The following is a 19,524-nucleotide window of genomic DNA, read 5'->3' as shown; positions in this document are numbered from 1 at the left end:
CGGGAATAAGTGAACTGATTCATGGCCTGGTAAAAAAAAAAAAAAAAACAAAAACCAGAAGGGAACTTTTTCTCCCTCTCCCGAGTCATACAAAACTTGAGCTCTTCCTGTATTGCTAGCTGTACAATTATAGGTTGTGCTTAAGGACACAGAAGAAAGATTAAGGGTTGATTTGTCATTAATTTTCGATACATGGCTGCCCTAGAGCACCTCTTTAGATGCCCTCCTGCTCTGCTCAGGTCTGGTCTGATAGCTGCGACGTCACTGCTGCAGGTATAGAGGTGCAGCAGCACAGCTCTCCCTAATACCGACGGGAACAACTGGTTTTCAGTCACACCGGGCTTTTAAGCATCTGAGACTGCTCTGAACGGGAGCCCCAAGCCTGTTTGGTTTCTCATAGGTTTGGTAGTGCTTTCTTGTACTTGGTGGGCAAGGATTGCAACCGGGTGAGTCCTCTATAGAGATATTAGCCAGTCTTGGTCTGCTCATGCTTTCACTGCGTTTTACGTGATGGCATTGCTGTAAATTGCACACACGATGAAAAGGGGTCCTTATGTCCTCAAGGGAAAAGAATGAGAGTCTCTTTCCCTTTCTTCTTTCCTTCAACGCAAAGGGGAACAGCTTCGGCACAGGGAACGGGGAGTACCGTGATCTGGGAAATCTGTTGTTTGTGTGAGCCCCTCGTCCCTGGTGGCCTGAAGGGCAACATCCGTGGTGTCTCTTCCCGCTGCTGTACTGCAGAGGAAAGGAATGTCCTTTCTTGGCTTTTGGGGGCTTAAATGTTCGCTCTTTGAGGAGCTCCAGAGCATGCTTCAAGGCATGTGCGTGTAACTCGGCGTGGCTGTATGTTGATGAGCAGCAGGCCACGGGAGAAGAGATGTTCCCTGCATGAACCAGTACTTCAGCAGGTTTTCTACTAACCAGCACGTGCAGTTGGAGCCTTGTAGAGGTGCTGTGTTTTATTTTCCTATCAATTTAATCCTCTCTCTTTGAAAGTGTTTTTATTTAGACATCTCAGCAGAATATGAACTCATCACTGTATTTCTGTCATCCCCAAAGCATGTTGCCGGGGAGACCCTCTAGCACTGCAGTCCTGGACTTTACTTTCACATAGTCATTTTTTTAAGTTAACAGAACCTAAACCTGGTGTTTCCTGAAGCCTCTTACAGCTTGTTACAGCTTGCAGGGGGGGTTGCAAAATCAAGGGCAACTGCTGTAGTTAACGGAGTAAGCAATTAACAAAAGGAGATGTTCCCTTGGTCACTTAGAGGAAAGCCAGCACAGCTTTTATCTTCACTTTCTACATCTTGTCCAGTGCCAGAAAGATACATGCGTACGACCTGGACTGCTGCAGCTCACTGCGCTGGGTTTGGCTTGGTCTGCTGTGCGGCCAGCGGGCATATTCTTGGCGGGGTTCCTGGTCTGGACTGACACAAACCCCGTGCCAGGGAACTGTTCCCCACTCTTGCGAAGTTGTGGGAAGTCTTCCAGCATGCGTCATTTTCCATAAAGCCCAGTTCCTGGCCAATGATTTTACTTGAGAGCTCCGGTATTCAGTTGTGAGCAGTAAGCTTTTACCCATCCTGCTTGTAAAGGAGTGTGGAAGATGTGATGCAAATGCACTCTGAAAGCTTGCTAATGCAGAAGTCACACTGAAATAAACCAAAAGGAGAAACAAGGATCTCCCAACTTTCAAGTTGGAACGGTCCTCATGTTTTGTTTTGAACCCAAAGATCCTTCTTGGCTTGGGAGTGATCCTGGCCTGAGGTTTTACCAGATTTTCCGATGCACTTGGGGGCAGTCAGTTATGCCACTGCCGTGCGCTTGATGGAGCCCACACCAGATGGACCAGCTAGCCCTGGTGACATGGGACTGTCTGGCTCATGGTGGGAAAGACTTGGCTCTGCTCAGGTGAGGCACCCATCCTCTTCCAGAAACACTGCAGAAGCCTTGGGGACCTGTAGGGATCACAAAGACCCTGACCTAGAAGACCATCCCTACTGTGCTGTGGCCAGCGAGCCAGGCGAGGAGGTGGCCAAGGCCATCCCCTGTAATCTGTTCAGCCCAGTCTGTGGCCAGGTGGCCCCATGGGGGCTGATTTAGGCAGAGTCTCTGTGGTCAGCGGTCGCGTGTGATGGGGAACAAGAGAGATGAAGCAGGGAAGGACGTGACAAAGGCTTAGCACGAGGAAAGGGGAGATAAAGAAAGAAGAGGCAGTTATTTTGAAAGAGGGTGAAATTATGGGTAGGTTGTCACATTATTAGGACAGGGCAAGTAGAACTCAGCTCACCGGTGGGATTTTAGCTGAGGAATGTCTGTAAGGGCGCAGAAAACTATTATTCCCTGCACTGATTTGGACTACATCTTGTCCACGTCTGGCTGTGCAGCGCTGACAGCTCGCTCTAAGTACCACTGAACTCTTTCCAGTTGCTTTTTTTTTGGTACATTTGCATGTTCAGGATAGACAGTGATCCCAGAACTATGGAATTAAACCAGAAAAAAACACACTGCGGTGGCCCTTACTGTGCCTTTATTCTGACAAGTGTGCGAGGTGCCAGCTGGCTTCTGTTTGTTTGGGTTTTTTTTTTTTAAGAAGGAAAATGGTAATGTTTCAGAGACATCCCTTGGGCGCCCCTCCTTATCTTTGTAATCTCGGCTAATCTGCACCCCGTGCTGTGGTAAGACAGCGAGATGCCCGACCTGCCCACAAACGCCTCCGTCGGTGGTGGAGCCCACAGCCATGTCTAATACCCACCAATTTCTGCAATTAGACTTCCCTCAGATTGAGATGGTTTGTGTGCTTGCTGGCTGCCCTGTGCAGCTCTGGCCCCAAGAATTCCTCATTTTTGGGTCTGGAGCCGTGCCTCCCTCCCTGTGCGTTCAGAGATGACTGTATTTGACCGACAGGATAGAGCGAGCGATGCGGAGCAGTCTGCCATGAGCAAACACCTCACAGTCGTTTTGGCAGTTCTTGCCCTTTGTCTCGGTTTGTTGATATGTGTAAAATAGCTCCAAAAGAATCACTCCAGCAGAAATGAGCCACCTCAGAGGCAGGTAGTCTGTGGGGGTTTTTATCCCCCCAGAAAAGTAATTTTTTTTTTCCACAGAGATCTGTCTGAGAATAATGTTTGTGAGTAATAATGTAATGAATGTGGATGTGGGGACTTCTGTCTGGGTGTAGGTTTTTTTTCCGAGGAAATTTGTGGCAAGGGTGAGGTCGGGATCCCAGAGCGTATCATGCAGAAGGCTGTCCACGACAGTCCCTGTCTGCCCTTCTCAGGGTGATGTAATCCGGACTCAGTAATAACGTTTCCGAGAGGTGGATAGCAGCGTTTTAGTTCAGCTCTAATAATTCTGTTAAATCAGAGCTGGGGTTGTAATTGCTGTTTGTGACTGAGTTTGTTCCATATGTGTGTTATGCAGGATGCCATTGTAATGAAATGTTCCCTCTTTGAGCTGTATGCCCTAAAGAATATGCCTTTATTGTGTGGCAGGCAAAACACTCATCTGCTCTCTGCCTTTGCTGTGCCTTATAACCAAAGGAGAGGGAAAAAAAAAAGTCGTGCTTCGCCTTGTTTCAATTTCTTCTGGAAATTTTAAGTTGTGTAAGTGTTAGTCTTCATTTGCTTTAGTAACACACAGCCTTGATGGGGCCCTGTTCATTTTTTTTTAACGAAAAAGCCTGCGAGCTTGTGTGCGCGTCTGGGGGTTTTACGTGCATGAGAGCACAGGGGTGTGATGTCTAAGTGGGAACAGGGAGTGAGAGAGCGGGAAAAGCCTCTTCCAGGGAGTCGGACACGGTGCTCGGAAGCGGCATTTTAAATTTTATCCTAACCGTGAGAAGGAGACCTTAGAGATGCAAAACCTGTAGAGAAATACTGTATTAAAAGACAGCGCATTGCATGCCGTGAGATCAGGTCGGTGGGCGGTTGCTTCGCTTTGGAAGTAGCGCGTGCTGTGAGACTCCATCGTCACCAAACCTGGCTCCCGTACAGCGCTTTTCACTCACAGGCGGCCCCGTGCTCTGCGGGCAGAGCCGCTCCGGTACAAACGGGGACGCAGAGGCGTGTGGAGGGGACGCAGCCGCTCTGCCGGCCTGCTCGGTGCCTGCCCGAGCGGTGACACTGGCTGTCATCTTCCACAGCTACCGGCAAGCCCCAGAGAGAGCGAGCGAGTGCTAGCTGGGTAGGACATCTGGATATGGAACACCGGCAGACGGCGGCTAAGTTCACCCAAAGCGGGAGCTGTAAAAGAGGCAAAGTGCGTGCTGGGAGCCTGAGGACATGCTGGGCCGTGCAGCCTTTCCTCGCTCGCAGCACTGACCATAGAATCATAGAATGGTTTGGGTTGGAAGCGACCTTGAAGATCATCTCATTCCCCCCCCTGCCCTTGGCAGGGACACCTCCCCCCAGCCCAGGTTGCTCCCAGCCCCGTCCAACCCGGCCTTGAACACCTCCAGGGATGGGGCAGCCACAGCTTCTCGGGGCAACCTGCGCCAGGGGCTCACTGCCTGCACAGGGAAACATTTCTCCCTAATATCTCATCTAAATCTCCCCTCTTCCAGTTTGAAGCCATTCCCCCTCCTCCTGTCACTGCATGCCCTTGCAAAAAGTCCCTCTCCAGCTCTCCTGTAGGCTCCCTTCAGATACTGGAAAGCTGCTGGAAGGTCTGCTGCTCTTGCTCGATCTGACTTCTTCTAGGTCTCGGGTGCTGCCTCTGGGTCCTGGGTTTCATCTCCCTGGTGGCTGCAGCCCATGAAATGTCTTGTGTGCTCTCCCAGGGCAATACAACACCAGAAGGCAGCTTTGCTCTGATGTGATCTCACATGGGGGAGGAGGGAGAGCAATGAGCGTAATGCCTCTAGACAGCAGGTAGGAGATAGCCATCAGACTGTCCCCACCTCACTGACGCAGCAGGTCTAGCCCAGAGAGCTCCATTTTATTGAGTGCTTGGGGTTCTGCAAGAGCTGGGTGCCTCCACCCTGGCCCCGCAGGGCAGCCGTGTGAGGGGAGATGCAGCACCACGCCGGGGATGGTGCAGCCTCCAGCACCGGGAAGGGCTCAGGGGAACCTTGCGGGGCTTCAAAGAGAGGTCTTTTCTGTCTGGAACGGCAGGGTTGGTTTGGTTGGGTGTGGATTGGCAATAAAAATCCCCAAAGTCTGGAACAAAACGAAAATCAGTCCATTTACATTTGTTTTTCAAGGAATTAGGCCATTTTTAGCGCTCTCACTGTAGGGCAGAGGCAAACACCCAGCTTCAGCCCACTAAAAGTGAACACCTTGGATTAGTTCCAGGGGCTCCTTCTTAGCCCACGGGACAGGCGTCTCCTCCAGCAGCTCAGCCCGTGGCTGAACCCCTCTTTTGGCAGGGCCAATCCCTCTCCACCAGCTGTGGAAGGACTCCCAACAGCTGGCTGAGAGCACACACAGCTGAAGGTAGGAAGGAGGAAGACGGCCCCAGCGGAGAATGAAAGAGGGATGTTTCTGTTGTGGCATAGCCCTGGCTGTGCTTCCACTGCTCTGCAGCCTGATCTGTTTACGCTTGATCTTCTCTGGCTCTGCTGTGGCTACCAGGCACATGCATTTTGGCAAGGTGCAAGGGAGCATTAATTTCCAGTGTGAAACAGCTCAGTCAAGAAGTGATTATGACAAAGGCTGTTTGAATAACAGCACCTGAGCTTGGCCCACCAGCAGCCCCCAAGGCGCTTCTGAAAGTAAAAGCTGTGTACCAGCGTTTTTACGCTGCAAAGCCAAGAGGAGACGATCACGAGTGAGCAGGAATAAAAAAAAAACACATATAAAACAAACGTAGCATCCTATAACGTAGCTGTAAAAAGGCAAAACTCATTCTACTTGAAGTCTACAAATTCAAGTTTCTCATGGGAAAACAACTCCTGTTCAAATGCTAATGGGTTGTTATCACAGGAATTCAACTTAGCATAGGAGTACTTATGCTCATACTTACATAGCAGTACTATGTACTATGAGAAGGGGCAGAGGAAGGTTCAGAGAGCAAATGGCTGATGAATGATCTTCAATCTGCCGGTAAATGTTTGCTTTTTTTTTTATATACTTCCCCTTCTTGATCTCTGTCTTGAACAGATCCTCCAAAGGGACATATAAAAGACAGCTCATTTCAGCTAGAGGTAATAGCACGTATTTGTGTGTTTCTTTTATCCTTGTTTAAAACGGCAAATTTATGGCACTGATAGAGTGTCAGTCACCGGAGTAGCTGGCCCTGAGAGCATAGAAATTGAAGGTATATGAGCAAAAATTGGCTTATTGGAAGGAAAAAACGCAGCACATTTTAGAAAAGTGATAGAGAAAAAGAAAGCGAATTGGGTGTTGCAGCCACAAACCATCTCTGCAGGCTTCTCAGGACAAGAACAAATACCTCATGAAGCAAGAACATCTTCTAGGGACTCCAAGGCAGAGGTCTGCCAATCTTTTCCAGGAACACAGCAGCCAAAGCATGCAAGAGCTAGGTAGGAAGAAGAGAGCAAGAGCCCATGATCTTTCCTGTGGAAGCAGAAAATCTTTTTTTTTTTTTTTTTTTCCTGGAAGCTCTCTTCTCAGCCAATTTATGGGTGGATGCCTCCACATTTGAAGGTTTTTGCTACCACATTGCATTACCATAACTGTAAGAAGAAAACTGTCTTGCTGCTAACACTCCCAAACCTGTAGAAACACTTTATATGTGTTTTGAAAAGTTTACAAGGAACACTTGACTGACCTTGACCAGAAAAAAAAAATGTGAGGGAAGGGAGTGGGATGCTTTTTCTATTAGATAGGAATAAACATTTGTCAGAAGTCTCAGCATCTTCTGCCTGCCATATGTGAGCCTCCTCTGAAGATCTTCAACGTGCTCATATGATGGCAAAGTCTGTGCTAGACTCTCCTGGTTGCTGGTGTCCTCCCTGAATGGGGAGTGGGGTTTGGAGCCTGCTCAGATCCATCGCAGGGCAGAGCAGTGGGACATTTTGGGACAATTTAGATGTGGGGTGGGGTTGCTTACCTTCCACCCGCTCATATGTAAGGCGGACTCTGGTGACAGGAGTAATGGCCTGCAAAACCAGCAGTAGCGGGCAGGATGCTGGGGTGAGAATGACTGGCTCAAAAGGAAAGAGGAAAACTTTGCAGACTGGTGAGGTTTCGAAGTCTCTGTTCCTATGAGTGTTCCCGGTGTTGCCACAGAGCCTGAAAGTATATGAGAGCAAGCAGCATTTGGTCTCAGTGTTTGAAAAATAGTAAAGGGCTGTAGCATCTGTCGGAGGCAATGTGAGCCAGCCAGAGCACGGCCGCAGGCTGCATTTCCACCTGGATCCCTGATGCCCGCTTGGCCATCCCCGTAGCCCCCTGACTCAGCTCTCCCGCCTGAGCGCCGTGCGCTGGACCATCTGCCCTGGTGGACTTCCAGCCACCCCGGCTCAGAAGACCGGTGCGGCATCACGGGCTTGTGCGGAAAGGCACGGAGAAGATGGAGATTTAAGAGGGAGGGAGCTGCATTCCCGGCCCCTGAGGCTGCCTTACTTCCCTCCCCCCAACCCGCACCTATCTTATCTTTGCTTCTCTCTAAAATAAAAGGAATAGAAAAATTAACAACATGAAAAAGGGAGGAGATAATAAAGAGTATCTGAAAAATTATCTATGTCCTCATTTCAGAGCTTTGCATGGTAACAGGGAGGCAGAAGGCCCTTTTCTTTATTAATATATTAAAATATTGAAAAGATGGGTGTCTCCTGAACCTACTCTGTTGTCATGGACCGAGAAAGCTCCTGCAAAGTGTTCTGCAGAAGACTGTTGATCTTGTGAAACTATCCAGGGATGCCATTCAAGGACCAGGGCAAATCAAAGCTAAAAGACAAAGTTTGCTGTCATCCTGTTAACGGGCTCTTGGGTCCAGCCTGGACAAGAGCGATACCTGCGCCTTCGCTTTTGTGCTGAGACGAAATCTTTACTGGCGGGATGTGAATGCTGTCAGGGGTCTGGCTGGAATTGGGAAGAATCAGAGCCGCGTCTCTTCTGAGTTCCTTTCCCTCCTTAGCCTTGAAGCTTTGAGTGAGAGCAGTTCCTTGGGAGTGCTGCTCCTGGCGAGCCTGAATCTGAGCCAGTGATTTCCCGGAGATTGGGGTGTTCGGTTTGGCACGTTCCCCTGTCAGAATCTGTTTGTTCCTTGGCAGTTATCAAAATGTGCCATTGTTCTTTGTAAATCTTTGCCAATGAAGCAATAAGATTTTGATGCTGCTATAGCTGTTATGTTGTTATACCTTTATTATTGCCGTTAATAGTGTAACCATGTGGTTGATACTCATATGAGGGTGACAGTGGGGCTGTATAGCATATATATGTGTATCTATACACACACACACTGAATAAAGGTTTCTTTGTTTTCTTTCCCTTGCCAGGTCACTATGGAAAGGATATTTATCGAAGTGGAGGGCCAGATCTCCATAATTTCATCTCCTCCGGGTTTGTCACATTAGGAAGAGGACACACGAAGGGTACAGTGGAAACAATTTTTTGCTAAATAAAAAGATTGTTTTAAATAAAAAAGCTATAACTCAGAAGCTGGGTTCTAAGTGCTATGAGATAACAGTATTGGACTGCAGTCAGTGGATTTAGTCTAGCAAATACTGCTGCAGGTAAAATACTGTGCTCCTGGCAGAACATTTTAAATCCTAGCAAGGGAGACGGTGGGAGAGTGTAGAGTCGGACAGACAGACTCCAGACTCCGCTCTGACTTTGCAGTTCACCATTTTATACTGCTTTGTGTTTTCCTGGGTGCATGGTTGCAAACCACCATTGTGCTGCTGTACTTATAAAGGGAAGGGGTCGGAGTGTGATGCTGTCCAAGGGCAGGCAGTGAACACTTCAAGAGTGTGTTTCTGGATTTATTTTCTTTGACTTCTGGGCTTTTTTTTTTTTTTTTGGGGGGGGGGGTATTATCAATATTTTATAAAATTATTTCTTTTTAGGTCCTAAAACATATATTTTATGTGTTCATACAATGTGATATAATGTACAAACATAAAAACACACAAATATACATATACTGCTCTGTGTACGTTCTGTGTATATGTACTGTATATAAAATATATGTTGAGAGACAGTTGTAGCTATATTAGATAAGTAACCGTATATCCCAGGAGTTGTGGTGACACAAAAGCTGTGAGATCTGACTCAAAGTAGCTGGTCACCAAAACCCCAGATGAATGTTCATTTTATGACGTTGTTGCATATTTGGTGAGTTTTTATAGTGTACAGTGAGACTATGTTTGGAGCACCTTTCTGTTCACACCCACACCCCGACCAAGTCACACTGGTGCACTGGCAGTGGGTTGCGACACTGGGAGTGCAAGCATGTGCCATGCCAGTACTCGTCTGGTTTTGTGTCCTGCTGATTTCTGAGACTGTTGTACATTTCTATAGACACAATGTATGTGGAGATACCTATATAGCCACAATGTACTGTATGTGGAGACGTGTCCATGTGCTCGCCTGGTTGAACGCACCTGTGTTGTTTCTGTGGATGACCATGACTCACAAATTATTAAAAGAACCTTTATTTTTTCGTACATTTCCTGCACTTTTTCAAATTCTCCACGAGTGTCATCCAAAGCAGTGTTGGTCCTGTAGAACTGTCAGAGAAGAAACAAATATATGTATACTGTCTGTGTATGTCTGTGTGTGCTTAAATAAAGTTTACTGAGGCTGAGGCAGCACCCGTGGGACTTGTAATGCAATACCCTGCAATTCCAGCCTGGCGCTGCACCATTGAAGGAAAGCAGAGAAAACCACCATGGACCTCCAGGTGGGCTGGGAACTGAAATGGTTCAAGGAAGGACTCGTGGATGGCATTTCGCACAAGGTCTCCCTTTCTCCTCCCCATCCGAAAGGAGTTTTACGGTCATGTCGTATCACATCAGGCCTGACTGTATATTTAGTGTGAGATAGCAAGTGTGCCCCAGTAGAGATGTGGGCTATGGAGTGGTGTGTCCTGGTAGCCTTCATCAAGCACATGGATAGCCCCAGGCAGGGCCCTAAAACCTGCCTCTTTGTCTCAGACCTTTGAATTACCTTCAAGCAGTTTTCTGTACAATACACTTTTCCCAGTTCCTTCCCAGATAAGAATAAAACCTGCTTTTCTTCTGTAACTGAAAAGTCTCGGGGGGCTCTGTTCTTCTGTAAATGGGCCAGTGATTTTTGCACCTTTTCCGCTGGCTTTGCTGGAAGCCCCACAGAGCACGTTTCCTATCCCTGGGAAGGTGGGAGAATGGGCAAGGGGAGTCCAGACTGTTCACATACCACCTCTTCCAACAGCCTTCAGATAGGGTGGTGCTTTCCAAAGTGGATAAAAGGCTTTTATTATCTGAATAAATTCAGCTATCTTGGTTGTTTATGGATATAAAAGAATGGATTGGCCTTTGAATTTACTTTTCAGCTACCTGTAAATCCAAATTTTATTTGAACAGTACCATTATGTTAACGTCTAACTTCTTAATGGTAACTTCACACGCCCACTTGCGACTGGTGCAGGTGATTAACATCTCCACACACTCTGCAGGCAAACTGCCTCGTTTGCTTGTGCAAATGTGTAGATTTGTCTTCGTCTGCGATGTGATTCGATTGCCTGTTTGTGCTGTGAAAGCAGGGGCTTCGGATGTAACAAATGGCTTAGGGGCTCTTTCACTAGGATTGCGCCCTGTATTGTTTCATAATTTCTGGAAATATTACACGATAGATTTCCTCTGTTCAGTTTGAACTGGCAACCCAGTGGCACATGTAGACAGGAGGGATGAGTGCTCCAGCAAGGGCTGCAGTCCTGAGCTTTAGCTGAGCAGCTTCATGCTCAGATTTTGTCCTATTTCAGCTCCAGGGCATGTGTTAAAATCTCCACCTCAACTGCCATTAGCCAAATAACCTCGCCCTGCCTTGTTGTTACACCACCATGGAAGAGGGTTCTGCTTTTAGACTGAACAAAGCCAGTGAAGTTTATCTCAATATTTCTTTGCACTGGGAGACACATTTTTGGTGTTTTCTCAACTGTCTTCTGTGCTGTGGCAGGACTCCAAGTGCTGAGTAATATTTAAGAGCTAATCTATTTTGGGCAGAAGACAAAGATGTGAGACATGCCAAACTACCATGGATACCAAATCAGCATATTCACATGTCTGACATCCACAGGCTCCTGCGAGATTGTGATTTATGGTTCTTATATGACACTCCATTGGGCAATGCATCACTGCCTGGCATTTAAGTCTATAAAATCACTACATAGTGTGTTCTTCAAACCATGGTAAAAGACTTCACTGTCAGCCTGTCATGATGATCTAGGAATGAATCCAAAGTCTTCAGGCCATAGAAGTTCTCCATGGTGAGACATACCACAGGGGTAATCTCATCTAACGTTAGATAGCCAGAAGTCAGACGTTTTATTCTGAAGTAGTAGCCTTCAATTCCACGTAGAGACACCTCGGAGACACCAGCACCTCTAAATGAGTCTTCACTGGGCAGGCACTAGGCATGTCCTGCAGCAAGAGGGGAGCCATGATGGTAGGTCTTCTAGCCATCAGAGGAAGGCAGATGAATCCTGCCTGCGCTGGCTGGTATAGGAGTAGCTGCCGTTGCTCCGGTGGCTGTGGTAGTTGCCATGAGCATTCCGTGCTCCAGTGAAACAAGTAGGAGCACTGAAGACAGGAGCTATCGCATCCCTCTGTGCACCACCCTAATTTAAAAAACAGCTTCTTCAACCTGTTCTCTCTCCGAGCGTCGTGCCGCTCTCGGATGTCCCAGGTTGAGACTGCCCTAACACGGACTGTACTCGCTGTCCTGCCGGGGCTCCGCAGAGCTCTGCCCAGTCCACACACTGCTGCAGGAACGTACACAGCGTAAGCGTGGAGCAAGCACCCACTCACAGTGAGGGAACAAGTCTCGGAGAGCAGTGAATTCACTCCAGGTTAACTACTCCAGGTCATGGGTGTTGAGTTTTCAGGTAAAAATGTGGGGTTTATTTTATTGTTTCGCTACCAGCCTCAGACCTTGAAAATAGTTCCTGAATGGAATGGGGCTGCTTGTATTTCACCAGTCTGTGACAGCAGTAGATATTCTGTGGAGCAGACGATAAGCTCACTTCATCACTAAACAGCTTCTTTGTTTGCCCAGTAACTGCAAAAGTATTAAAAATAGTGATTTTTCTTTTTCTGGAAAAAAACATGATTTCCCAATTGAACTGAGCACTGGAGGTCATGGAACACCGAGGCAGGAGGCATACGGGATTTTAGACTACTGCAGGGTCATCTTTTAAGGAAAAACAGGACTTTTCCTACAATCTGCTAGTTTCTTGTAAGTTTATGCCAGATCCTTGAGGAGGTGCGGAGGTAGGGCTGCAACTTGAAAAGCATGTGCGCAAAACTCGGGAAGAGCCAAGTGTCCTCACAAGCTGCCCAATAACACTTTCAGAGACGGAACCTCTCACTTTTTTGGTTCAAGGCTGCAAATCTTTACTGTTCCCGGATTGCCTAGGAGATGTGCTCTGAGTTAGAACATCTGCAGGAGTCTCTTTTCTTCAAGTATCCCACTAAAATTTGCACCTAGGATGTTCTCCAGCAGTGCCAGTGGGCAGGAAAAAAATAGTGAGCCGAGTATCCAAGCCGGTGTGATGTGGCTGTTAGAGCCTGACTACATTGCTGCTGGCATCTCTGCGGAGCTGCACCAGCATCCTGCAGCGTGGGCAATGTGAAAGCGACGGTGGCGTAGGGAAGCCAGCCTGGTGACTGAGCAATAAAAGCTACCCACAGTCACGTTTTATCGTGTGATATTTGGTGCAGAGATGGCAAGATTTACAGCTGGAGTGTGGGATTTGCCTGCCGGGGCCTCTGTTCTCCTTGTCCTGCAGTATGGTTGTACCTCATGCATCTGCAAAGTGGCTCAGGGCACTCTTTTGATGGTACAGCCCTTACAGCTGTCCAGCCTGAGCTGGTTTTGGTTGAGCACGTGCCTGGTGTGTGGGAACATGGTACATGTCCTTTGGCAGGACCTTACACCCAACTAGACATCGTACTCCTCAGATACAGCCGCTGCCTTTGCCATTTCCTGGTAAATATCCCACTCCCTGTAAGCTGAAATGATGCACAGCGTCCACGTACAGGCAGAGGGGAAAGTGAGAGGTCGGCTGCTGCTGACTTCTTGCTTTTTCACAGTTGACAATGTCTCCCTCAAATCAGCTTTTTTTTTTTTTGTGTGTATGCCTTTCTTGGAGCATCTTTCTTATGAGGACAGGCTGAGGCACTTGGGGATTTTTAGTCTGGAGAAGAGAAGACTGAGGGGGGATCTTATCAATGCTTATAAATACTCAAAGGGAGGGTGCCGGGGGGATGGGAGCAGTCTTTTTTCAGTGGTGCCCAGTGACAGGAGAAGAGGGAATGGGCACAAACTGGAGCAGAGGAAGTTCCATCTCAGCCTGAGGAGGGACTTCTCTCCTGTGCGGGCGGCAGAGCACTGGCACAGCTGCCCAGAGAGGGGGGGGAGTCTCCCCCTCTGGAGCCATTCCAAACCCGCCTGGACGTGTCCTGTGCCACTGCTGGAGGTGCCCCTGCTCTGGCGGGGGGTGGGACTGGGGGAGCTCCAGAGGGCCCTTCCAACCCCCACCAGTCTGGGATTCTGTATTCAAAAGAAGCAAATTTTCCTGGATCTTGTCCCACCTTAGAAAATTATCACCTTTCTCTCCCAGGCCACGTGCATGAGTTGTTTTGAGGACAAACAGACCGTACATCCCATGGTGGCAGAGCAGGGGAAGATGGCTGCCCCACGGGCTCGAGGTTGGGAAGCCGCAGGGGTTTGTGAGAGTGAGAGGAGACAAGGCGATGTCAGGGTGGGAGGGAGAGCTGCCAGGCTTGAGGTGGCAGCTGAGTCTCATGGCTCCTCCCCGCGTGCTTGTCTGTCGGTGGGAGCTGCCTCAGCGCTGGCCTGGGCCCTCCTGCTGCCAGTCTGTGGCCGGAGACCTTCGCCTCGCTGGCAGGGCCCAGCCGCCTCCTGCGGATTCAGGCCACAGTCACCCCACGGGCCAGTACCGGGGGACGGAGGAACTCGTATCAGTAGGGTCTCTCAGGCTCACTGCGAGATAAGGTTCAAGAGTAAAGCAACAGCTTCTTTACCTGACAGTTCAACATTTGTGTTTGTTTATAAGAGAACCTCGTGCAAAGGCAAACGTGAAAGAGCACAAATGCAGCTCTAATCACACTTAGCAACCAAGATCGTCCTGAGCTCCTTCAGTGTCTCGGCCGGCTGAGGCAGCCACAGCTCCACGTTCTCATCTTTTTCTCCCCTGGAAGCTCCAGAGCTTTCCCAGCACCACGTCTCTGCTGCTCCCACTGGAAGGTGATGCCTTCCCTCTGCAGGGAGGGAGGAAGCACAGAGCAAATGACGCGTGACTAAGTCCGTGTTCGCCCAAGACAGCATTGCCGAGTTCGTGTTTGTGTGATGCTTAGAAGAGGTTGTTGATGATGACAGGGCTGTGGGACACCCTGTGCCAATAGGAGGATGAGGGCATTTCCTTCCTGAAATGTCTTGATCTGCCCATCCATTGTGTTCCCTCATTGGCACATTCTTCCCACCTTCACGGTTTTTTCTGCAAGGTGAATACCTGTGACAGGCTCTGTATCTTATAAATGACATATCTGTACGCAAGCTAACTTTTATGCAGACACCTCAGTGGATTTAGAATATTCAGCACGTTGCAAGCTTTGCATACAGACTAAACGTGATACCACACGTGGTGAAATGGGACCGGGCACTCACTCTGGCTGACAGCGCTTCTCCACACATACACATGTTGTACTCATTTACCTTTTACAGACACTGCGGTTCCTTTTGGAGACCCCAAACTCAGCCCCTTTTACAAGCATCAACTCAGGAACCAGCAGTTTTACTGGTCCGTTGGCATGTAAATATGATTCAGAGATGAATGGGAGGAAAGAGATTTATTAATTTAATCATCATTAGCAGTTTGAGGATTCTGATCCCTCTCTCCAGCACCTCCCTGGTTCCCTGCCGTTGTGGCTGGTTCAGTGTCACTTGGCTGGCAGCTTTGTATTCTGTTTTCTTTCCCAAAGTGCTGGTTCATACCCTTCATTTGTTATTTTGAGGTCTTGGATTACATCTGTCGCAACCAGCATTGGCCCAACGCAGCTACAAAACATGCAGTGAACCAGCTCCAAGGTGGAATTTGCTGCTTCCCCCCGTCATTAGTAATCCGCACTTGCGGTAGACTCATTAATACAGAGGAAGAGAGAAGTTTAAGGGTCATTTTTTTCATACCTGCATCTGTAACATGCCTTGAATAGATTATGCAAAAAATGAGGGTTAGGTATGTTGAGTCCTTTTTCTCATTAAACACTTGTTAGACGTTTCATATCAATGGAGGGATGTCAAGCCAGAGCCCGCTGCATCCCAATGAATCATTTTATGTTCATCCTGAATAATATCTGATGATTTTGACGGTGTCTTGCAGTGTGTATGCTAAAGATCGCTTGCATTCTGATTCCAGATTAATTTCAACTATTGCATATTCTGACACTTAATTGTATTGACTTGAAAATAGGATCATTGGGATGTGGAAACTGCTTCGTGGATTTGCAGAAAGATTCCATTACGCAATAGGGCATTTCAATCCTCTCTGAATTATTTAATCGACTTCAGGCGCGACTGGCCATTTCTCAGCAGAGTCTGGACAGATTTTTTAGTTTTTTTTATAGCCCTCTGAATAGCTGGGTGGGAGGAGAGTGGGAGATCGTGGAAACCATAGCAATGCCTATAACAGTTGTGCAGCATGCCACCTCTGTAGGCAAGAAATGGGGTGGACATGAGCAAAACCACATCAATCCCAGGGGCCACCTTCTGCACAGTACGTTGAAATCACTAAGGTGGTGGGTTCATGCCCTTCTGACTTCAGACAAACCTGGCTTAAAGCACAACCTGGGGAGACTGTTTTGGAACACGGCTTTCCGAGCGAGCATGTCCCACACTATGAGCGATGAGCAGCAGGAGGACTGGCAGCTAATCTGAGCCTTCCTCATTAAGGAAACTGCAGAAAAATGACCACAAGCAGGGCACGTAGCACATATATCACTGATAAGCCAGGAGATTCAGCTTCCCGTGGCAAGAAGCCCACAGTTGCTCCGTAGCCAGCTATTAAATGGAGACTGCTTCCTGCGGCAAGAAAGCAAGCTTCGCCCGCGGGCAGCCTCACTGCTGCGTGTGAAGAGACACTGGTTGTCAGTTGGAGATCATATTGTGCACCACCTCAGACTATCGATGGCATTTTTAACTTGTCCTGATAAAACACGCTGCCTGGAGGACCCAGGACTGAGGTGAGAAGACGCCAGCCAGGTTGGGTTGCCTCTTCTTTCTCACTGAGGTTAAACCCAGAATCTTGTGTCTGAGCCAGGGGAAGACCACCCGGTGCCTTTCTGCGCGCGCACATTCAGGCTGGGATTAGCAATGTATTTTGGTGACCCGTACTGAAACATGCAACATTGGAGCTAAACTTGCACTTGGCACTTTGCAAAAGGTCATGGGGCATCTCTGGCTTTTGACTTCAGCATGTGGTCCCCCGTACAGACCCAGTTGTGCACGGGAGCTTGGGACTAGCCTTCGCCACTGCCGCTGCTGAGGACCTTATGTTTCCATGTCAATGTAAATCACAGAAGTTATCACTCAACTTCTCTGTCTATGGGCAGTGAATTATTTTGCTGCCCACTTCCTTGTCCAACAAACTCCATTGCATCCAGCACTCTGCTGAGTTTCCAGGGGTGGTTTTCAATAGTCTAGTGCTCTAGAATGGATTTCTTTCTGCCGTGCGTTAACAGTATATTAAAATAAATTACAATAGCTGAGAGGAGAAGAATGCCTATTATCGGATGCCCTTTCACAGAGAGTCTGTCAACTCTCCATGATGTTTTGGCAGATACCTTTGGAAACTGAGCTGAAGGCTGTTGAAAAGCTGGCAGTTACAGCCTGGCTATCTATGAAAAAGCGAGCTTCAGCTGCATGCCACGAACTTCTCTTTGAAGAATGTCTTTTTCTATATTTATTATCAAACAGATGTATAAAAAAACTTATGATTTCCTGCTACAGTGTCACTGAGCATCTCAGGCTGGTTATCTCGCCAAACAGGGATTTTAACTCAAATTAAGAATCACCCTTAGAGTTGGCATACTGTTTCTTTAGCCAGTCAGTATTCAGTCTTCATTGTGTTTGCAGATTGTAGATAAGAAATTCAAATATTATGAAAAAATCGGAGATTCCTAGGTGCAGATAGGGGACTTTGCAGAGGGATCTGTAATTCTGAAACATCTGTGGTCTCACCAGAAGAACCTCATCCCATGGGAAGAATTCGGCAGATGGAGAGCTTAGGCACGCCCAAAAATCTACTGCTATAGCAAAACTAGTATGTTATATAGAGTTTACGTTCTTCAAGTTCCTCGGGAGGAACACTGGCTCATCATCAGAGAAGTGTCTTTGGAGACACAGGCTCCAGGTTTGCTTTCGAGATTTACTTTCTAGATAAGCTACTTGCTCATAGGGAAATTATTTGGTCTTAGGAGCTTTGGTTTATCCTTTAATAGTCAGTATAAAACTGTGGACAATTGTAGGGGGTTCATGCAAGAAGTGCCACAAAAGTAATTGCAGACAGTCCTTGAGAGACGGATTTGAACTTACTGTACTTCCAATGCCTAAAGGGGCTACAGGAGAGCTGGGGAGGGACTTTTTGCAAGGGCATGTAGTGATAGGACGAGAGGGAATGGCTTCAAACTGGAAGAAGGTAGGTTTAGATTAGATATTAGGAAGAAATTCTTGACCACGAGGGTAGTGAGGCCCAGGCACAGGTTGCCCAGAGGAACTGTGGCTGTCCCATCCCTGGTAATGTTCAAGGCCAGGCTGGACGTGGCCTTGGGCAACCTGGGCTGGGGGGAGGTGTCCCTGCCCACGGCAGGGGGGTTGGAACTCGATGATCTTTAAGATGCCTTCCAACACTAATCAATCTATGATTGACTTTTTCTATTCTTTGAAACAGATTAATCTCCATCTCTGGACAGCATGCAGGCCCCTGGCTGTGACTAGTTTATATTTGGTAGTGTCTAAAGGCCACAGGTTGAGAGTAAGAACCATGATTCCTGGATGGGGACAAAGCAGAGGGAGAAATGCCACAGATGTCTTATTCCTTCTTGTATTCGATTTACAGGTGTGCAACAGCTGGACATCTGTTGAAGTAGGAATGTTAAGTTTCACAGTTTACAGCATCACTTTGTTGTCCCCGTCCTACTTTTATGGAGCTGTGGTTCTCTAGTCATTTAGCTCCTGCTCTGTTCCTCAGCTGGAGGAATTCCTCTTCATATTGTTCCAAAGTCAGTTTTGTTTAATACTGCCATGACTTTGCTACAGGTCTGGTGTCCATGCTCCAAGAGGTGCATGGTAAAACAGCTGAATGAGGGCTTTTCTACTGCAGTTGTTTTGCAGTCAAAAGGATAATAAAATTCTCTTTGCCTAAGCACAAAATCTGTGAGTTTTAGCGTGTTGGGCCCTCAGTCTGGCCTCAGCTGAAATAACAGCAGCTGAACTGTAATCCGCTGTGGTGTAAGTCCTGCTGCTGTTAGCATCTTGCTCTGCTGGTTCAGAGACAGCAAATGTAGATGTTCCCATCCTTTTCTTGTCCTATCCGCTGCCGTTGCAGCCAGGGAGCGCTGCTTTACGCTTCCAGGACAAGGCAAATCCCATAGGTGGAGAACCTCCTTTCATTTAGATTGTCTCATAGTGACTGATGCTGGTGGCATTTGTCAGTGAGCCATTAGTCTTCCATTCATGGGGCTGCAAGGACACTTCAGAGGTCTGTAGTGAAGCCAGACGATTCCTGCCCTCTCTGGCTTAAAGTCAGGCGTGTTCTCTCAGCTAGGCGCCAAAATCCTTCTCTACTCAGTGGACAGAGCCTGCGCATTTCGTCGATCCTGGTGCCACAGGCTGAGGTCACCAGCAGGACCAGGATGACTGCTGCCCTGCTTCTGTTTTTCATCGCGTGCCAGGGTGCCACGTGGACTGGTGGCAGCCGTGGGCTTGTGGGAGAGATGGTGCTCACAAGTGTGAGGCCTCTGCTTTCGTAGATTGGCACAGCAGATGCTGGTGGAAGCGCTAAGAAGTTTGCACAGTTAAGCCCAGGTCTTAGAAACTTATTTTTTTTTCTCCAGAGAAGGAGCAGTTTCTCTCTGGCACGTATGTGAAAGGTCTTGCTTTAACTGGAAGATATTTCTAACTGTTGAGTTACTCTTTGTGCGCTGAGGGAAAGGCAGAGCTCAGCAATTTCCCCCCTGCCAGAGCGACATTGCTGTGATTGAGTTTAGGTTATGAAATGGGGTTGTAGCATACCTTTTTTTGTAAGTGAGGGAAGTCTGTGCAGTGCAAAATTTGCTACTGTTTCCGTGAACAAAAAGTGCAGAGTTCCCAAGGAGCAGGGAGGAGATAAGCGGAGCGACTG

The 19,524-nt window shown here is 47.9% G+C and overlaps 1 protein-coding gene across 1 annotated transcript in view; it reads left to right on the top strand.

Annotated features, from left to right (window-relative positions):
* SHISA6 (shisa family member 6) overlaps nucleotides 1-19,524 on the top strand; it is a gene marked incomplete at both ends in the record, with an annotated part of 262,231 nt that overhangs the window by 54,495 nt on the left and 188,212 nt on the right. Inside the window, one exon of the mRNA XM_082492128.1 lies at nucleotides 8,405-8,500. Coding sequence (XP_082348254.1) covers nucleotides 8,405-8,500 — 96 coding nt within the window. The remainder of the gene's footprint in view (nucleotides 1-8,404; nucleotides 8,501-19,524) is intronic.

The sequence above is a fragment of the Vanellus vanellus genome (assembly GCF_965231255.1).
Source record: "Vanellus vanellus genome assembly, chromosome: 17".
NCBI classification, from domain to species: Eukaryota; Metazoa; Chordata; class Aves; order Charadriiformes; family Charadriidae; genus Vanellus; species Vanellus vanellus.
The sequence above is the reverse complement of the archived record's forward strand: the minus strand, read 5'-3'. Positions and strand labels throughout refer to the sequence as shown.